Source organism: Petromyzon marinus, chromosome 39 (assembly GCF_048934315.1).
Source record: "Petromyzon marinus isolate PM22_M1 ecotype Great Lakes invasive population chromosome 39, UKy_Petmar_22M1.pri1.0, whole genome shotgun sequence".
Classification (NCBI taxonomy): domain Eukaryota; kingdom Metazoa; phylum Chordata; class Hyperoartia; order Petromyzontiformes; family Petromyzontidae; genus Petromyzon; species Petromyzon marinus.
In genome coordinates this window covers 7505641-7524802 of record NC_133705.1, presented here as the reverse complement: position 1 = coordinate 7524802, position 19162 = coordinate 7505641, and the positions used below count along the sequence as shown (strand labels likewise).

The following is a 19162-nucleotide window of genomic DNA, read 5'->3' as shown; positions in this document are numbered from 1 at the left end:
GTGGGCGGGGTTATCTGAGTGGTGGGTGGGACTACCGACTAGTGGGCGTGGCTGCTTAATTAATGAACCGGGCTCTCTGAACTCAGGCCGGTGTGCGGTGGATAACGTGTAGGGTGGGGGGGGGTATGAGGTCACCAAAATTCCGCGCGGAGTGACGTCATGGTTTTGGATGTGTGTGGTAAGGGGGGGCAGCAGTGAAGTCATAATGCCTGGGGCCCTCTTCGTGGGCCGCACGCGGTTGGTCTCCGTGCGTGGGGATGAGCGAGCAGGTTCCCCAGGCGTGCGTTGTTGCGTATCGCGCGTTGAACTTCTTTCGCACCGTACGCGTGTAGCCAACCGCACGAATCGGAAGGTGCGTCGGGTGGAGGCTGCGGGTTTATTGCGCCGGGCATCACGCATCCAAACGTCGGACATCGCGCCGAACAGCCATTCAATCAATCACCGGGATATACCAACCACCCCGTCACGATTACGCCGATAAATATAATCCCAAGACCAAGTCAACCGCACAACCGATGTATAAAGAATATATAACCAAAATAAATTTCTAGGCATTTTGATCACTTCTACGTTGGTCACTCTTGGGTTCCAGCGTAGATGCAGCATCCTTCTCCAGCGGTGCGATTTTGAGTGCCAGTGTCGTATCTCCGCCAGTCGTTGTTAAAACCTCCAATTCTCGCCGGCGTACAAAGCTGTACTGAACACGCACGTCCTCACTTTGGTCTTGTGGCCGATTCGCTTGCTTCTCCAGATGTCACCCAAGTCCTGCCGTTCCTCCTTTTGCCTTTCCTATTCTCGCACCCGTGTCTCCCGTGCGGTTATTTTCCCATGTCCGGATCCTTCCCAACTATACAAATTCCTTAACGTTCGCAAACCTTGCCGCTTTCCCGCGATTATGCTTCTTTCTCGATGTCCTCCCTTCCGAACTCTGTCGCCTTTGTCTTTTCCACGTTAAATCCTCAGTCCTTGCCACCCTTAATTATACGACAGGTACAATCAATATAATTGCCAACGTAATCAGGACCACCGCTGACGCTCCCGGTGCCATCTGGGTAACCAGCGCATCGCCACGCAGCCTAAAAACATTTGGGTACCTCGCGGTAAAAGTTCGTAACCCCCGGGGGTAAGCGATGGCGAGGTAACCACGGTACGTGCAAAAAAGACGCGGGCATCAATGCACTGAGCAAGTCGTCGGGTACGCGAAGCGGGCCCCATTGCGGCCCCCCCCCCCCTCATTCCGCCAGTGTCCATCGCTCCTCTCTTGAAGCCGCGATCACCCCGCCACCAGCAAGGCCTCCCCTTCTCCTCTGCTCTTCTTCCGGCATTCTCCGTCTGCGAGAGTTCCGACGACACTGTTGCCATTCCCTCACGAGGTGCGGGTGTGTGGGGGGGGTGGGGGGCTTTCCCTGGGGGGCCATCTATCTGCCCACCCCCCCCCCCCCCGTAGCTTCTGCTGCTGCCGCTTGCTACCCCCGTGGATTATGTCACCGGGGAGCCCGGCTCATGTCCGTCCACAGAGCAGCGGTTCGAGTTTCCGATTTGCACGACCTGAGCATTCACGTTGAACTGGATGCCGGGAACTAAGGGAGGGGGGGGGGCAGAAAGGTAAACGCGTTTAGTTGTTGTTGTTGTTGCGTTTTCAAGCGCAGCTACGAAGACTCATTATTCACGTTGTAGGGTTGACGAGAACGGGAGAGTGTACCGTACCATGAGGGACCATAGCGCCGGGAACGTTGGGGACGTCATCGTCGTTCTCCTGCAGGACACGAAGAGAAGAACGCACGCTCAGGGACCGCAGCGAGCATGGAGACGCACATGTAGTCGTAGCCCAGGGAGGGGGGAGTGGGGAGGGAGTGGTGGAGGGAGGGAGGGGAGAGAGTGGGGGAGGGAGGGAGGTGTCACTCACCTCGTTGGAGGGCTGCAGGTGCGTCAGGCTGTCCTCCTTGTTGTAAAACTCCACGTCGTCTCTTTCCTTCTTGCAACAGCCTACAGAGAGCGTCACGGAAAGTGCCGTCAGCCCCCACTCGTAGTGGCTCCACCTCGCATCTCATCATCAGTGGCTCTTCGTCATCATCATCATCGCTGTCATCAAAATTATTTGATGTGAAAGTCTACGGGCCTCTGCGTGAGTCTACGGGAACCTTGGTGTGATCGCTGTGGCTGGGCGACCGAGACCCGGATTGGGACCACGGCCTCTGTGACCTGGGGCGGTGGTGCCGGTCTCGGTGCGGAGGGCGCTGTGCTTCTCACCTTTGCGGTGAAGTATGCAGCAGAGCCCCACCACCACCAGCACCGCCAGCACCACCAGCGGCGCCACCATCATCAAAATCGACCCTGGGGGCACAGCAGCGGCAACTCACTCTCAGCACCAGCACGGTGTACTCAGTGTCAGAGTGTGCGTGTGGTGGGGAGCGGTAGTGTAGCGGTTACCGTGCTGTGCTACGAACCTGGCTACCCGGGTTCGATTCCCGCTCATGGCCACCGCCAAACACCGGTGACGATTATCTAAATTGGTCCTGGGCCTCCCCTAGGTCGACTCAACCTCAAATGTGTACCTGGTGTGGTGTGTAAACAACATCGCTACTCGGTGACCGGGCGTGGTGTTGGCCACCCGCCCCCTCGTGTGCCGTGCTGGCCTTCATAGGTGTTGTTCGCTAACAGCACTTGCCCCAACAGTCTGCTAAGGCTACACGGGGGATCTTTGTCTTCGTGTGGCTCTTATCTCCACGTCCCTGTGCCCCCCCCCCCGTACACTTCCCCACCGCACCACCCACGCCCCCTCCCCCATGCATACCATATGTGAGGTAGGCCACTCCTTGGTCTTCACACTTTGTGTCTGTAGTCTCCGTGCCATTGGTAATGGTTCTCAATCCAGAATCCTCACAGCTGCACACACACACACGACCATCACCAACTTCACGACCATCAATACCACCACCATCAATACCACCACCATCCCTATCACCACCATCCCTATCACCACCATCATACCACCACCATAAACACCACCACCGTCACTATCACCACCATGTCTATCACCACCATCATCACCACCATACACCCACACACTATCATCACCACCACCACCACCACCACACCCACGGCACTCACCGCGTGTGCTCCCTGCAGGGCAGCGTGGCGGACGTGGAGTCGGAGTAGGAGCCGGGTGGGCAGGGGATGCAGGAGGTGGCCTCCGGGGGGGGCCCGGGCTGCTGCCCCGGGGGGCAGAGCGGCTGCCCCGAGCAGAGCGGGCAGTCGGGGCTCACGCAGTGCAGGCCGGGACGGCACCGGCACTCCGCATTGGCCAGCGCACTGCACGGCCGCTCCTCCTCGAAGCCGGCATCTGCTCCAGGGGGATGGGCGGGGGAGGGTGGGGTGAAGAGCGAGGGGGTTGGCTGTGTGCTCTGGGCTGGCGTGTCTCCATGCTGCTGCGTTCTCACCCCGCAACACAGAATCAACCTGGGCGTAGACTTGCCTGAATGCTGTTTGTGTCATGCGTGGTCATGTGACTCGTGCGTGGTCATGTGACTCGTGCGTGGTCATGTGACTCGTGCGTGGTCATGTGACTCGTGTGTATTTTGTGCGTGGCTTGTGGTCATGTGGCTCATGCAAGTCTTGGGAGTGATCGTGTGACTCGTATGTGGTCATGTGACTCGTGCATGTATCCTGCACGGCTCGCGAGCGGTACCTGCGTTGCAGCTTCTGCACCTGAGGCACTTATGTTTGGTGTTGGCGTGGTCCATGAAGGAGCCGCGCGGGCACGGGGCGCAGGTGCCGCTCTCCTCCTGGAGGAAGCACCCTGGGCGCCCCCACCCACGCCGCACGAGAAGAAAAAAAGAGAAATCGTTAACGGGCAGGCAGCGGAAAGGCGAGCTCGCAGCCATGCCAACCCGCCACTCGCCATCGGTCTTCCTGGGCGGGCAGGCGGGCAGCGTGCGCGTTTTAATCCGGCCACGTCCGTGTCGTCGGAACCCCCCCCCCCCCCCCCCCCAGCCACAACCCAACGCGGCCAATGGGGTTGGCACGCGGTGCGTTTGTGTGCGAGCGTAGAGTCTCACCTGGGAGACAGCGGATGTCCCAGGGCCCAGGCAGGGTGCACGGAGGCGACGTGACCGGAGTCCCGCCCACGCACAGCATCTAGACATGGTGAGAGAGAGAGAGAGACGCAAGGTGAGTCACAGGTAAGGGGCACAGGTGAGAGACACAGGAGGGGCAGGTCATAGTGACAGGCAAGAGCCTCGGGTGAGGGACGCGGGCGAGGGAGACGCACACGTGAGTGAGGAGACAGGTAAGAGAGACGTCACAAGCTGTCATCTCGTTCCGAGTTCAGGTAAAGTGGCTCCTTTTCTTCCCCTCCGCCCACCACACTCAAAATCCAGTTGGGCCTGCTCCACCGCTGCCGGTAACTCAGCCTAAGGTTTCCTCCGACGGAACCGATCAAGACGTAACTCCGGCTGCTGCTCATGATGACCATGATAATGACAATACTGGTGACGATGGTGCTGACAATGGTGGTGGTGACGATGATGACAATGATGACAACGGTGATGATAGCATACCTGTCAACCCATACGGTTTACCCCGTATTCTTGTACAGGGAAATTTGAGTTTTCATGTCCATACGGCGTACAGACATTTCAATACAGGCAAAAACGTGTTTTTTGTGTCTATTTGTGTTGTGTTTCTCCCTTGTAATGGGACTTTGTAGGATGAACGTTGGCATTTATAAGGGCACCGGGGTGACCAATAAGGTCTCGATTGGTCTTTAATCAGGTAGGCACTCATAAGGGGTTAACAGGTATGATGGTGATGACGATAATAGTGATGGTGATGACAGTGACGCTTATGATGACAATAGGGGTGGTGATGACGATTATGACAACGGTGATGACGATAATAGTGATGGCGATGACGGTGACGATAATGACAATAGTGGTGATGGTGGTGCTAATGACAATGGTAACAGTGATCATAATGACGAACACGGTGGTGATGGCAACAGTGATGGTGGTGATGAAGATACTGGCGATGGCGGTGATGATGACGATGATCATGATATTCTTGGTTCTTTCGGTAAAGTCATGTAGAAGGGAAACAATAAAATAATAAAAATATAAAACAATAAAATGGTATTATTGTTTTATATTTTTTCTTACTTCATTGTTTCCCTTATACGTGACTTTACCGAAAGAACCAAGAATATGAATCCCTGCAGTCACGAAAGCTTTAAATCAAAAGATGATCATGATGGTTGTGGTTGGGGGTGATGGTTGAAAGGGGAGGTCTATGGTGTGGAGGAGGCACCGATTGATTGTAAAGCCGGAAGTTAAGAAACCACAAAACACCCGCGTGTGTATTAACCGCAAAAACAATACTACTACCACGCGCCCGCCCGCCCGCCTTCTTGACGGTGGATGTAAAAGATCCACTGGCGTCTATACTAAACATTTTTTTTATTTCACCAGGCAAGGCCCACTGAGCTCTGAATCTTTTTTTCAGAAGCGACCTGACTATCACAAACGACAGCTCAACATATATATCATCGCGTGGACATTCATAGCAGCACCCAAATACACGCGACGTTGATTCTAAATGTGGAGGGGGGGGGAAAACCCCAGAGGACCCCGAGAAAAATCCACGCAATCACAGGGAAAGAGATGGAGAGAGAGAGAGACAACGCAAACTCCAAATATACAGCAGTAGGCATCAGGGTCAGGCTCGAACCCACGACCTCCTACATACCAGGCGAGGTAGTTAACATTTCCTAGCCACCATGATGATGAGAGAGAGAGACACGCAGACTCCAAATATACAACAGGCAACAGGGTTGGGCTCGAACCCACGACCTCTTGCATACCAGGCGAGGTAGTTAACATCTCCTAGCCACCGTGGCGCTCCATTGGTGAGAGTCGGCCACTGTGGTGTGTCGGCGTGATGGCCCATGTCTCTGGGACCTTTGTTTTAGCAGTGAAAATGAGACTTGGGCCGGTGTACTTCAACTTATTTATTCCGCCGTTACCGCTCGTACACCACAGCAACACTCATCATCAAAACCAACCCCGTTTCCTCGTTCCACAGTCCCTTTAAAACGTCCTCTCCGCCCTTCTCCACCAATCACCCTTCTCCGATTTATGGCTCTTCCCCGATCCGCTCACCGCACCAATCCGATCAGTGGTCATCCAGCCACCCGTGGGGTTTGTGTGTCGTGCGCCTTCAGTGCTCACAACCCCCCCCCCCCCCCCCCCGATCTCTATTACCTGCCCAAGGCTGCCGTGCTGTGTGCGTGACGTGCGTGACCCCTCCTGACCTCCGACGCTTCCCTTGATTGATGTGTGCGACGCGAGCGTGTCGATGTCGAGTGCGGAAGGCATGCCGTGTTGTTTGTGTGGTGCGAGTGTGTAAGGATGGGCGAGACGATCCTCTGGCAATAAACAGGAGTTGTGTTAAGATGTTCAAACAGCCAAATAGACGCCTTTTTTTGGCAAGGCATCAAGTCTGCAGTAACCGCACACGGCACTTGTGGCAAACAAACATGCTCTGATAATAGTGTATGCATTGTCTTCGAAAGCGATTGGCCCAGCCAAGAGACAGCCTTGTTTATGGCCTTGAGAACCAGGCCTTCTCTGGTCCAACACCACTGGTGAGACTAGGCCACAAAGAAAGCAGTGTCTGGTGTAGGCCCAATGAGTTTCAAAGACAATGCATACATCATCAGAGCACGTTGGTTTGCATGTTTTTCCACAAGTAGTGTGTGTGGCTAAATGCAGTACTTGATTTTTTTAAAGAAAGGTATCTATAATTGGGTGTTTGAACATCGTAACACCTCCTGTTTTTCTATACTCTTTGGGTCTTTCGGTAAAGTCACTAGATAGGCGACTTTACCGAAAGACCCAAAGAATATGAATTCCTGCACAAAAGCTTGAAGTCAAGATTTAACTTCCTGTATTATTGCCCGAAAGGTGTAATAACGCCTATTCCCGTGTTTTATTGTCGTGGCTCACGTTTGCCGAATTCGAAACGTGGCTCCTCAAATTACTGAATTGAAAATCGACACAGACATATACATACAGACATAGTCACACACAGACATATACATACAGACATAGACACACACAGACATATACATACAGACATAGACACACACAGACATATACATACAGACATAGACACACACAGACATATACATACAGACATAGACACACACAGACATATACATACAGACATAGACACACACAGACATATACATACAGACATAGACACACACAGACATATACATACAGACATATACACACCCAGACATATACATACAGACATATACACACACAGACATATACACAGACATAGTCACACACAGACATATACATACATACAGACATAGTCACACACAGACATATACATACATACAGACATAGTCACACACAGACATATACATACATACAGACATAGTCACACACAGACATATACATACATACAGACATAGTCACACACATAGACACACACAGACATACATACAGACATATACATACATAGACACACACAGACATAGACACACACAGACATAGTCACACACAGACAAAGACAAATATCCCCCGTGTAGGCTTAACAGACTGTAGGGGCAAGTGCTGTTGGCGAGCAGCACCAATAGAGGTCGCCACGGAACACGAGTGGCTGAGTGGCCAAAACTACGCCCGATCGCCTTTGTCTCCCCAGTGGCGATGTTTACACACCGCACCAGGTACTCATTTGTGGCTGAGTCGACCTAGGCGAGGCCCAGGACCAGTTCAGATAATCGTCACCGGCGTTGGCCGTGAACGGGAATCGAACTCCAGACCGCCGCGACTCGTAGTGCAGCGCAGACCGCTACGCCACCGCTCACCACGCACACACACACCACGTGTACACACACACACACCACGTGTACACACACACCACGTGTACACACACACACACCACGTGTACACACACACACACCACGTGTACACACACACACACACCACGTGTACACACACACACACCACGTGTACACACACACACACCACGTGTACACACACACACACACCACGTGTACACACACACACACACCACGTGTACACACACACACACACCACGTGTACACACACACACACACCACGTGTACACACACACCACGTGTACACACACACCACGTGTACACACACCACGTGTACACACACACACACCACGTGTACACACACACACACCACGTGTACACACACACACCACGTGTACACACACACACACACCACGTGTACACACACACCACGTGTACACACACACACACCACGTGTACACACACACCACGTGTACACACACACACACCACGTGTACACACACACCACGTGTACACACACACCACGTGTACACACACACACCACGTGTACACACACACACACCACGTGTACACACACACACACACCACGTGTACACACACACACACCACGTGTACACACACACACACACACCACGTGTACACACACACACACACCACGTGTACACACACACACACCACGTGTACACACACACACCACGTGTACACACACACACACACCACGTGTACACACACACCACGTGTACACACACACACACACCACGTGTACACACACACCACGTGTACACACACACACACACCACGTGTACACACACACACACCACGTGTACACACACACACACCACGTGTACACACACACACACCACGTGTACACACACACACACCACGTGTACACACACACCACGTGTACACACACACACACCACGTGTACATACACAGACACCACGTGTACATACACAGACACCACGTGTACACACACACACACCACGTGTACACACACACCACGTGTACACACACACCACGTGTACACACACCACGTGTACACACACACACACCACGTGTACACACACACACACACCACGTGTACACACACCACGTGTACACACACCACGTGTACACACACACCACGTGTACACACACACACACACCACGTGTACACACACACACCACGTGTACACACACACACCACGTGTACACACACACACACACCACGTGTACACACACACACCACGTGTACACACACACACCACGTGTACACACACCACGTGTACACACACCACGTGTACACACACACCACGTGTACACACACCACGTGTACACACACACACACACACCACGTGTACACACACACACACACACCACGTGTACACACACACACCACGTGTACACAGACACCACGTATACATACACAGACACCACGTATACATACACAGACACCACATATACATACACAGACACCACGTATACATACACAGACACCACGTATACACACACCACGTATACACACACCACGTGTACACACACACCACGTGTACACACACACCACGTGTACACACACACCACGTGTACACACACACCCCACGTGTACACACACACACACCACGTGTACACACACACACACCACGTGCACACACACACACACCACGTGTACACACACACCACGTGTACACACACACCACGTGTACACACACACACCACGTGTGCACACACACACACCACGTGTACACACACACACACCACGTGTACACACACACACACCACGTGTACACACACACACCACGTGTACACACACACACACACACCACGTGTACACACACTACGTATACACACACACACCACGTACATACGCACACACATTACGTACACACACACACACCTTACGTACACACACCACGTACATACACACACACACAGGCCCGACCGTGAATCACCAACCTGGACGATGAGGCTACTCAGCAGGAGAGACGACGGTAAGCTCTTCCGAGTCATCGTGGCTGCCTGCTCCTCGCCTCTCTCCGACCTCAGCAACTCGGAGAGGTAAGTCTCCTCTCTTCTCTCCTCTCTTCTCTCTCCTTCTCTTCTCTCTCCTCTCAATTCTTCTGGAGCCCCGAGGGAGGGAGACAACCACATCACGGCATCAGTGTCTGTGTGTAACGTTATGGGCCTCCCCTAGGTCGGCTCGGCCTCAAATGAGTAGCTGGTGCGCTGTGTGTAAAGCACGTCCGCGAGGGAGACAAAGGCGGCCGGGCGTGGTGCTGGCCACCCATCCCTTTGTGTGCCGTGCCGGCGCTTCATACAGTGAGGGAAAAAAAGTATTTGATCCCCTGCTGATTTTGTACGTTTGCCCACTGACAAAGAAATGATCAGTCTATAATTTTAATGGTAGGTTTGTTTGAACAGTGAGAGACAGAATAACAACAACAAAAATCCAGAAAAACGCATGTCAAAAATGTTATAAATTGATTTGCATTGTAATGAGGGAAATACGTATTTGACCCCCTCTCATTACAAAAAGCTCTCTCAAGAGTAATTTTGCTGTGCTTTTTTTTTACACCTGATGAAGGAAGCTTGTGTTGCCTCCGAAACGTCGTGATTTAATTCAGTCGTTTTCATTTATTAAATCTTTTTTTTTTCACCTTACGTGACTTTACCGAACGAACCAATGAATGCGTGTCGGTAGAGTTGACCTGTGACCCTGCCCGGGCCTGCCCCGTCTTGTCAACCTCTGCTGGAGCCCCCCACCGCCCCGCCCCCCACCCCTGCCCGCTACGTCATGACCGAGCGCGTGACTCGGCCGCACCCTCCACCCCCACCCCCACGTCTGCCCGCCCGCCCGCCCACGTCACGACCGAGCACGTGACTCGGCCGCACCCTCCACCCCCACCGCCTTTTGAGATGACGCGCGGGACCCCGTGACAGTCCTCCCCCCCCACCCACGAACTTTGGCCTACTCTTCCACTTCGAGAATGGAAGAGGCGCGCGCGCGCGGCGTTACCCCCCCAGAAGAGGCAGACGAGGTGCGATTCCACCCCCTCCACCCCCCGTGTAGACTTCAACACAGACCGATAACACTGATCACCAGTGGCCTTAGCAAACAGCAGCAGCAGCAAGCGATGAAGGCCGACACGGTACGCGACGGGGGGTAGAGTGGTACTCATTTGAGGTCGAGTAGACCTAGGGGAGGCACAGGGCAATCGTCTGCCGGTGTTTGGTGGTAGACGCGGCGCGCTAACCGTTGCGCCACCGCTCCCCATCGATCGTCACACCGGTACGGTCGCGACGGGCCCCGTGTCCACGTGTGTGTGTGTCCACGTGTGTGTGTATACATGTGTGTATACATGTGTGTGTGTGTCCACGTGTGTGTATACATGTGTGTGTATACATGTGTGTCCACGTGTGTGTATACACACGTGTGTATGCGTGTGTATGCGTGTGTGTGTCTGCGTGTCTGCGTGTGTGTCTACGTGTGTGTCTACGTGTGTGTGTGTCTACGTGTGTGTCCACGTGTGTCTGCGTGTGTGTTCACGTATCTCTGCGTGTGTAAACATGTGTGTGTCCGCGTGTGTGTCCACGTGTGTGTCTGCGTGTGTGTATACATGTGTGCGTGTGTCTGCGTGTGTGTCTACGTGTGTATCTCTGCGTGTGTGTATACATGTGTGTATCTCTGCGTGTGTATCTCTGCGTGTGTGTATCTCTGCGTGTGTGTGTCTCTGCGCGTGTGTGTCTCTGCGCGTGTGTGTCTGTGAGGAGCGGTGGCGTACCGGTTAGTGCTACGCTGCACTACGAATCCGGCAACCCGAGTTAGAATCCCGCTCACGAACCCACACCGGTGACGATTATCTGAACCGGTTCTGGGCCTCCCCTAGGTCGACTCGGCCTCAAATGAGTAGCCTGGTGCGGTGTGTAAACATCGCCACTGGGGAGACAAAGGCGGCCGGGCGTGGTGCTGGCCCCAACAGTCCGTTCAGGCCGGTCGGGGGTGATCTTTGTGTAAATGCCGGTTGGAATCCCACCGGTGGCTCATCAAACCCGGAAGTAACTTCACAGTCACAGTGTGAGACGCTCACCCAACCCTCACCCTCACCCACACGCTCGACTCACCTGTCGCCCGGGCAGGTAGTAATACATCCGCGCGGGGTCGACCTCTTTGCTGGACTGAAGTGACTAGCGGAGTTGACTGAGCGACTATAAAACACTTTATTTTACCAGGTCAGTTGAGTGACTGAGCGAGTGATCAGGTGAACGACTGAGCGACTAGGTGAGTGACTGAGTGACTAGGTGAGTGACTGAGCGACTGAGCGGGTGTCCAGGTGAGTGACTGAGCGACTGAGTGGGTGTCCAGGTGAGTGACTGAGCGACTGAGTGGGTGTCCAGGTGAGTGACTGAGTGACTGAGCGACTGAGCGAGCGACACGGAGCAACTCCGCGTGTGGGGGCTGCCCACTTGATTCGTTGCCCTTTATAGCCCCGCCCCCTGTCCCAGACTGTGGATGACGTCAGCCAGAAGGGGTTTCCCCCACGCCCCCTGCTCAACTCGCCCTCATCTCGGAGTGGGGAAATGCAAGGTTGTAAGTGGAGACGTTGTGTTGCATTCCTTTGATAGTTAACACCTAGGAATTCGCAACCAATATCTATAATACGGGGTTTCTTGGGATAGATCGCGTAAATAATAAATAATATTTATGCGACCTAACTTTAAAAAAAAAACCCTCTTATGGATACTGCTATTTTGAATTAAAACTTTGACTTAAAACTCCTATGTTGTAGGAAGACAAAGGCGTCCGGGCGTGGTGTTGCCCACACCGCCCCCCTCCCCTCGTGCGCCTTTACGGGGTGTCTTGGGATAGATCGCGTAAATAATATTTATGCGACCTAACTTTAAAAAAAAAAAAACCCTCTTATGGATACTCCTATTTTGAATTAAAACTTTGACTTAAAACTCCTATGTTGTAGGAAGACAAAGGCGTCCGGGCGTGGTGTTGCCCTCACCGCCCCCCTCCCCTCGTGCGCCTTTACGTCATCCAGGGCCCACAGTAGAGCAGGAGAGAACTTCAGCTGTAGAAGAATGGCGAATATTCACGTCTTATCATTTGGTATTTATGTCTTAGGCATTCGGATATTTTAGTATTTTAATTTAAACACTATCAGTTATTAAAAAAAGTTTCAAAATGTAACGTTATCTGTTTAAATGTTATTCGAGTAATTTTATTTATTTTTTTGCGATCAAATTCGTTTTTTCCCACTTGCAGCATTGGTTCAAGTCAAGGCTGACTTGCTACCTGATGAGACACCGCGAGTCGAAACCAGTTCTGAGTTATTGCCAGTGTTGAACCCCAATGCTGCTGAACTCATGCGCTGCCAGGAGGGAGGCCGTGCGACTGATTGGGAGAGGATATCGCTTGTGACTGCTCTCTCGCTAGTTCAGCGGTTCCACTTCTGGATTGTATTTTTTTTCCGCCTGAGGACGACCCGCTTGTGTTGCGATCGAAACGTCCTAATTTATTAAATGTTATACCTACGCGTAGTGGCGGTGTTTTTCTTAACGTTAAGAAAAAAAACCGCCACTATTTAAAAAAAATGTTCTTGCTGTAGTTTTCACACCTGATGATTGATTTGTGTTGCAATCGAAACGTCGTGCGAATTTTATTGTTTTATTTTTTATTATTTCCCTTCTACGTGACTTTACCGAGAGAACCAAGAATATGAATCCCTGCAGTCACGAAAGCTTTAAAACTAAATTTAGGTGACTTTACCGAAAAAAACAATGAGTATAGTTAGGATATCACTTATTTATTGCATCCCAATATACAGTGACGGAAAAAAAGTATTTGATCCCCTGCTGATTTTGTACATTTGCCCACTGACAAAGAAATTATCAGTCTAGAATTTTAATGGTAGGTTTATTTGAACAGTGAGAGACAATAACAACAAAAACATCCAGAAAAACGCATGTCAAAAATGTTATAAATTGATTTGCATTTTAATGAGGGAAATAAGTATTTGACCCCCTCTCAATCAGAAAGATTTCTGGCTCCCAGGTGTCTTTTATACAGGTAACGAGCTGAGATTAGGGGCACACTCTTAAAGGGAGTGCTCCTAATCTCAGCTTGTTACCTGTATAAAAGACACCTGTCCACAGAAGCAATCAATCAGATTCCAAACTCTCCACAATGACCAAGACCAAAGAGCTCTCCAAGGATGTCAGGGACAAGATTGTAGACCTACACAAGGCTGGAATGGGCTACAAGACCATTGCCAAGGAGCTTGGTGAGAAGGTGACAACAGTTGGTGTGATTATTCGCAAATGGAAGAAACACAAAAGATCTGTTAATCTTCCTCGGCCTGGGGCTCCATGCAAGATCTCACCTCGTGGAGTTACAATGATCATGAGAACGGTGAGGAATCAGCCCATAACTACACGGGAGGATGTTGTCAATGATCTCAAGGCAGCTGAGACTATAGTCACCAATAAAAAATTGGTAACACACTATGCCGTGAAGGACTGAAATCCTGCAGTGCCCGCAAGGTCCCCCTGCTCAAGAAAGCACATATACATGCCCGTCTGAAGTTTGCCAATGAACATCTGAATGATTCAGAGGACAATTGGGTGAAAGTGTTGTGGTCAAATGAGACCAAAATGGAGCTCTTTGGCATCAACTCAACTCGCCGTGTTTGGAGGAAGAGGAATGCCGCTTATGACCCCAAGAACACCATCCCCACCGTCAAATATGGATGTGGAAACATTATGCTTTGGGGGTGTTTTTCTGCTAAGGGGACAGGACAACTTCACCGCATCAAAGGGACGATGGACGGGGCCATGTACCGTCAAATCTTGGGTGAGAACCTCCTTCCCTCAGCCAGGGCATTGAAAATGGGTCGCGGATGGGTATTCCAGCATGACAATGACCCAAAACACACGGCCAAGGCAACAAAGGAGTGGCTCAAGAAGAAGCACATTAAGGTCCTGGAGTGGCCTAGCCAGTCTCCAGACCTTAATCTCATAGAAAATCTGTGGAGGGAGCTGAAGGTTCGAGTTGCCAAACGTCAGCCTTGAAACAATGACTTGGAGAAGATCTGCAAAGAGGAGTGGGACAAAATCCCTCCTGAGATGTGTGCAAACCTGGTGGCCAACTACAAGAAACGCCTGACCTCTGTGATTGCCAACAAGGGTTTGGCCATCAAGTACTAAGTCATGTTTTGCAGAGGGGTCAAATACTTATTTCCCTCATTAAAATGCCAATCAATTTATAACATTTTTGACATGCGTTTTTATTGTTGTTATTCTGGCTCTCACTGTTCAAATAAACCTACCATTAAAAGTATAGACTGATCATTTCTTTGTCAGTGGGAAAACGTACAAAATCAGCAGCGGATCAAATACTTTTTTTCCCCTCACTGTAGGAGCACAGAGCTTGGGCAATTATTGGTACCCTCTTGTCTGTGGGTTTTCCGTGCCTCTGAATCACTCGACGTTATTTTACCAGGTAACGTCGCAACTGAGCTATAATGCTCTTTTTTTCATAAGCGACCTTGCACACAAGTGATAGCTCAACGAAGTGGGCTTATCATCGTGTGGAAATTTACAGCAGCCAAAAACTCTAAACGCGCGATGTTGATTCTGAATGTGGAGGGGAAAACCAAGAAGACCCGACGTGATGAACGAAGCAAAGTGCCGAATAAACTAAAGCTTTTTGTTTCCTCTGATCGTAAAAAAAAAGAGAGAGAGGGGAGAGAGGGAGGCAGAGAGAGACTTTTGACTTTTTAAAAACAAATTTATTGCCGCCAGCAGGAACAACACTGGAGGTGATTTCGATACGGAATACAGCAACAAATAACACAAACAATAAAAAAACACACGTGCCACGCACAACACAAAAAGAGTCACATGGTGGTGGCGTTCGTCACCGCAAGCGACGCTGACGACAGAGCACGTTAGACGGTGAGAAGGAGGGTGCCTTTCATGCTGGTACGGAGGGCGCTTTCGGCCCCCCAGCGGTCGAAGAAGTCGCGCACGTCACCCCGGCCCGTGTGTGGTACGTTTGAGGCAGGGCGAGAGAGAGAGAGGGTGAGAGGGAGGGCTCGGTGAGGATGGCGTGATCGCGTTGCGGCGATGAGTCGACACTAATGCACCGCCTTCTCGCGAGCCAAAGGAGTTCGGCTCCTCCTCGACGCCCATCCACGGGGTCGGAGTTTCCCACCATCTGTGCGTGATCCACCAATCCCCTCGCTGCCGCTGCTGACTCCACAGCGCTGGGGTCGCAGGTAGCCACGTGCAGCGGCGTAGGCAAAGACAAAAGATCCCCCGTGACGAAGTGCACCCCTGCCTCACCCACCCACAAATATAGAAGTAAAACTCCGCCAGCGAGCAGCGCCTATGAAGGCCGGCATGGCACGTGAGGGGGGTGGGGTGGCCAGCACCACGCCCGGCCGCCTTTGTCTCCCCAGTGGCGACGTTTACACATCGCACAAGGTACTCGTTCGAGGCCGAGCCGACCTAGGGGAGTCCCAGGACCCATTCAGGTATTCTTCGCTGGTGTTAGTGTCCGTGAGCGGAAATCGAGCTCGGTGCGCCGGCTGCCTTTGCCTCCGTAGTGGCGACGTTTACACACCGCACCGGCTTGCTCATTTGAGGCTGAGTTGACCTAGGGGAGGCGTAGCCACAATCCACTAAGTCACGTTGACGTCACAGCGGCGCTTGTGCCAGGCCAGGTGCACTTTGAGGCCACGTTTAAGTGTCGAAGGCTCGCTGGCAGGAGGCCATGGGACAGACCCTGCAGGTGCCACGGGTTTGGCTGCTGTGCCAGGCTAGGTGCAGGAGGTCACGGGACAGACCCTGCAGGTGCCATGGGTTTGACTGCTGTGCCAGGCTAGGTGCAGCGGGAGGAGGTGACGAAACAGACCATGAAGGTGCCACGGGTTTGACTGCTGTGCCAGGCTAGGTGCAGCAGGAGGAGGTCACGGGACAGACCCTGCAGGTGCCACGGGTTTGACTGCTGTGCCAGGCTAGGTGCAGCAGGAGGAGGTCACGGGACAGACCCTGCAGGTGCCACGAGGTTGACCGACTGAGATGACCGGCAGATGCACCCAGCTGTGCCAACTTGCCTCAGGTTATCCGCCCGGTGCTCCGCTTGTTCTCTGTGAGCGGCCGCTCCTCTGCGCTTTGTTGTTGAGAGGGCGACTGCCTCCAGCTGACCGCAATCGCCAACCACCGGCACCAGCACGGCCCACGTGTTACGCAATCTCCCATGGGCCCTCAAGGGTGGAACTGCAGCGGCGGCTCTTCAAATATTCGAAAGGGAAAAATAAATACTCTTCTTGCTTATTATTGTGGTTGCAGATCTCCTGAAACATGGAAGTCCAGTTTACCACAAGAGTCCAGTTTACCAAGGAAGTCCAGTTTACCATGGAAGTCCAGTTTACCATGGAAGTCCAGTTTACTATGAGAGTCCAGTTTACTATAAGAGTCCAGTTTACCATGGAAGTCCAGTTTACCATGGAAGTCCAGTTTACTATGAGAGTCCAGTTTACCATGAGAGTCCAGTTTACCATGGAAGTCCAGTTTAACATGGAAGTCCAGTTTACTATGAGAGTCAAGTTTACTATGGAAGTCCAGTTTTCCATGGAAGTCCAGTTTACCTTGAGAGTCCAGTTTACCATGAGAGTCCAGTTTACCATGGAAGTCCAGTTTACCATGAGAGTCCAATTTACCATGGAAGTCCAGTATACCATGAGAGTCCAGTTTACTAAGAGAGTCCAGTTTACCATAAGAGTCCAGTTTACTATGAGAGTCCAGTTTACCATGGAAGTCCAGTTTTACCATGGAAGTCCAGTTTACTATGAGAGTCCAGTTTACCAAGGAAGTCCAGTTTACTATGAGAGTCCAGTTTACCATGCAAGTCCAGTTTACTATGAGAGTCCAGTTTACCATGAGAGTCCAGTTTACCAAGGAAGTCCAGTTTACCACGAGAGTCCAGTTTACCAAGGAAGTCCAGTTTACCATGAGAGTCCAGTTTACCAAGGAAGTCCAGTTTACCATGGCCAGGGGTTCGCAACCTGCGGCTCCGGAACCGCTTGCGGCTCATCATTTTTAAAAAGGCGACCGTCTCGTGTTCACCGCTTGGCATTGTGTGGCTCTTTAACTATTGGGGGGTGTGGCGGGATGTTCACCGAGCCCCCTAGGGCTGCAGCATTCCTCCGCCGCTCGTGCTGGGCTCACACATAACTCTCTGGCACATTGCACAGACACCGAGGAAGAGGGAGGGTGACGTAGGCAGATAGAGAGGGAGGGAGGGGGTAGAGAGAGAGGTAAGGGGTAAGGAGAGCAGAGCGTGAAATCTATTGTGAAATATTTCATTTAAAAAGGGGGGGGGGGGGGGGGTTTACATAAAGCAAAGCATAAAAAAAACGAAATGATGAACGAAGAAAAGTGCCGACTACACCGTGCATCTTCTTGTTTGCTCTGATCGTTAAAAAAAGGAGAGGCAGAGAGAGGCAGAGAGAGATGCAGAGAGAGATGCAGAGAGAGAGGCAGAAAGAGAGAGGCAGAGAGAGATGCAAAGAGAGGCAGAGAGAGATGCAGAGATAGGCAGAGAGATGCAGAAAGAGAGAGATGCAGAGAGAGGCAGAGAGAGTTCGGCGCGCAGGCAACATGGGTCGCGTACGCACCAAGACGATGAAGAAGGCGGCGCGGGTGATAATCGAGAAGTACTACACCCGCCTGTGCAATGACTTCCACACCAACAAGCGCGTGTGCGAGGAGATCGCCATCATCCCCAGCAAGCCAAGGAGACGCTGAAAGTGCTGGACTTTGGAAACCTGCCCAACCTGCAGGTCACTCAACCTATTCTGGGCATGGACCTTACGGTCGACGCGGATCTAAAACGCATTCGTGTTGTCAAAAATAAAACGATACAAATCTGAACAAAAAGAGAGAGGCAGAGAGAGAGAGAGGGCTCGGTGAGAATGGCGTGATCACGATGGAAGAGTGAGTGAATGGGGAACGGTGGCGCAGCGGTTAGCACACTAGGCTACGAACACGACGACCCTAGCTCGATTCCCGCTCACGACCAATACCAGTGACGATTATTTGAACCGGTCCTGGGCTTCCCCTAGGTCGACTCAGCCTCAAATGAGTACCTGGCACGATGTATAGTAAACACCACCACGAAGGAAACAAAGGCGGCCGGGCGTGGTGCTGGCCACCCACCCCCTCGTGTGCCATACCGGCCTTCATAGGTGCTCGCTAGCAGCACTTGCCCCAACAGTCTGTGGAGGAGGAGGGGATGGGGAGGGGTCTTGCTTGGCACGAGTGTGCGAG

General features: G+C 52.0%; 1 protein-coding gene and 1 pseudogene across 3 annotated transcripts; one reads left to right on the top strand and one right to left on the bottom strand.

Moving 5' to 3' along the window:
• Positions 1-357: 357 nt before the first annotated feature.
• Positions 358-12319, bottom strand: LOC116950528 (uncharacterized). Of its 3 annotated transcripts, none has more exons than XM_032968382.2 (10): positions 11948-12319; positions 9782-9945; positions 4059-4137; positions 3689-3799; positions 3112-3343; positions 2795-2886; positions 2251-2334; positions 1907-1986; positions 1708-1756; positions 358-1580 (listed from the first exon to the last, which is right to left on the bottom strand). In XM_032968382.2, exons 2-10 carry the CDS (start codon positions 9833-9835, stop codon positions 1480-1482), a joined length of 882 nt encoding a protein of 293 aa, XP_032824273.1. In that variant the 5' UTR covers positions 9836-9945; positions 11948-12319; the 3' UTR covers positions 358-1479. The 3 variants fall into 3 exon arrangements, with proteins under 3 accessions (XP_032824273.1, XP_032824274.1, XP_075928993.1); XM_032968383.2 differs by having other exon boundaries at positions 9782-9942; XM_076072878.1 differs by lacking the exon at positions 11948-12319 and adding an exon at positions 10401-10502.
• A 6127-nt stretch (positions 12320-18446) lies between these two features.
• On the top strand, positions 18447-18780 carry LOC116950465 (small ribosomal subunit protein eS17 pseudogene; annotated as a pseudogene).
• The last annotated feature ends 382 nt before the right edge of the window (positions 18781-19162 follow it).

What these genes read in the sequence shown, in the direction of transcription:
- LOC116950528 (XM_032968382.2), bottom strand. Translation starts at nt 9,835, where the DNA reads ATGACTCGGAAGAGCTTACCGTCGTCTCTCCTGCTGAGTAGCCTCATC. An exon ending in GGACATCCGCTGTCTCCCAG is followed by an intron (nt 3,800 to 4,058) that starts GTGAGACTCTAC and finishes GGGGGCGCCCAG; the next exon opens with GGTGCTTCCTCCAGGAGGAG. An exon ending in CCCTGCAGGGAGCACACGCG is followed by an intron (nt 2,887 to 3,111) that starts GTGAGTGCCGTG and finishes GTGTGTGTGCAG; the next exon opens with CTGTGAGGATTCTGGATTGA.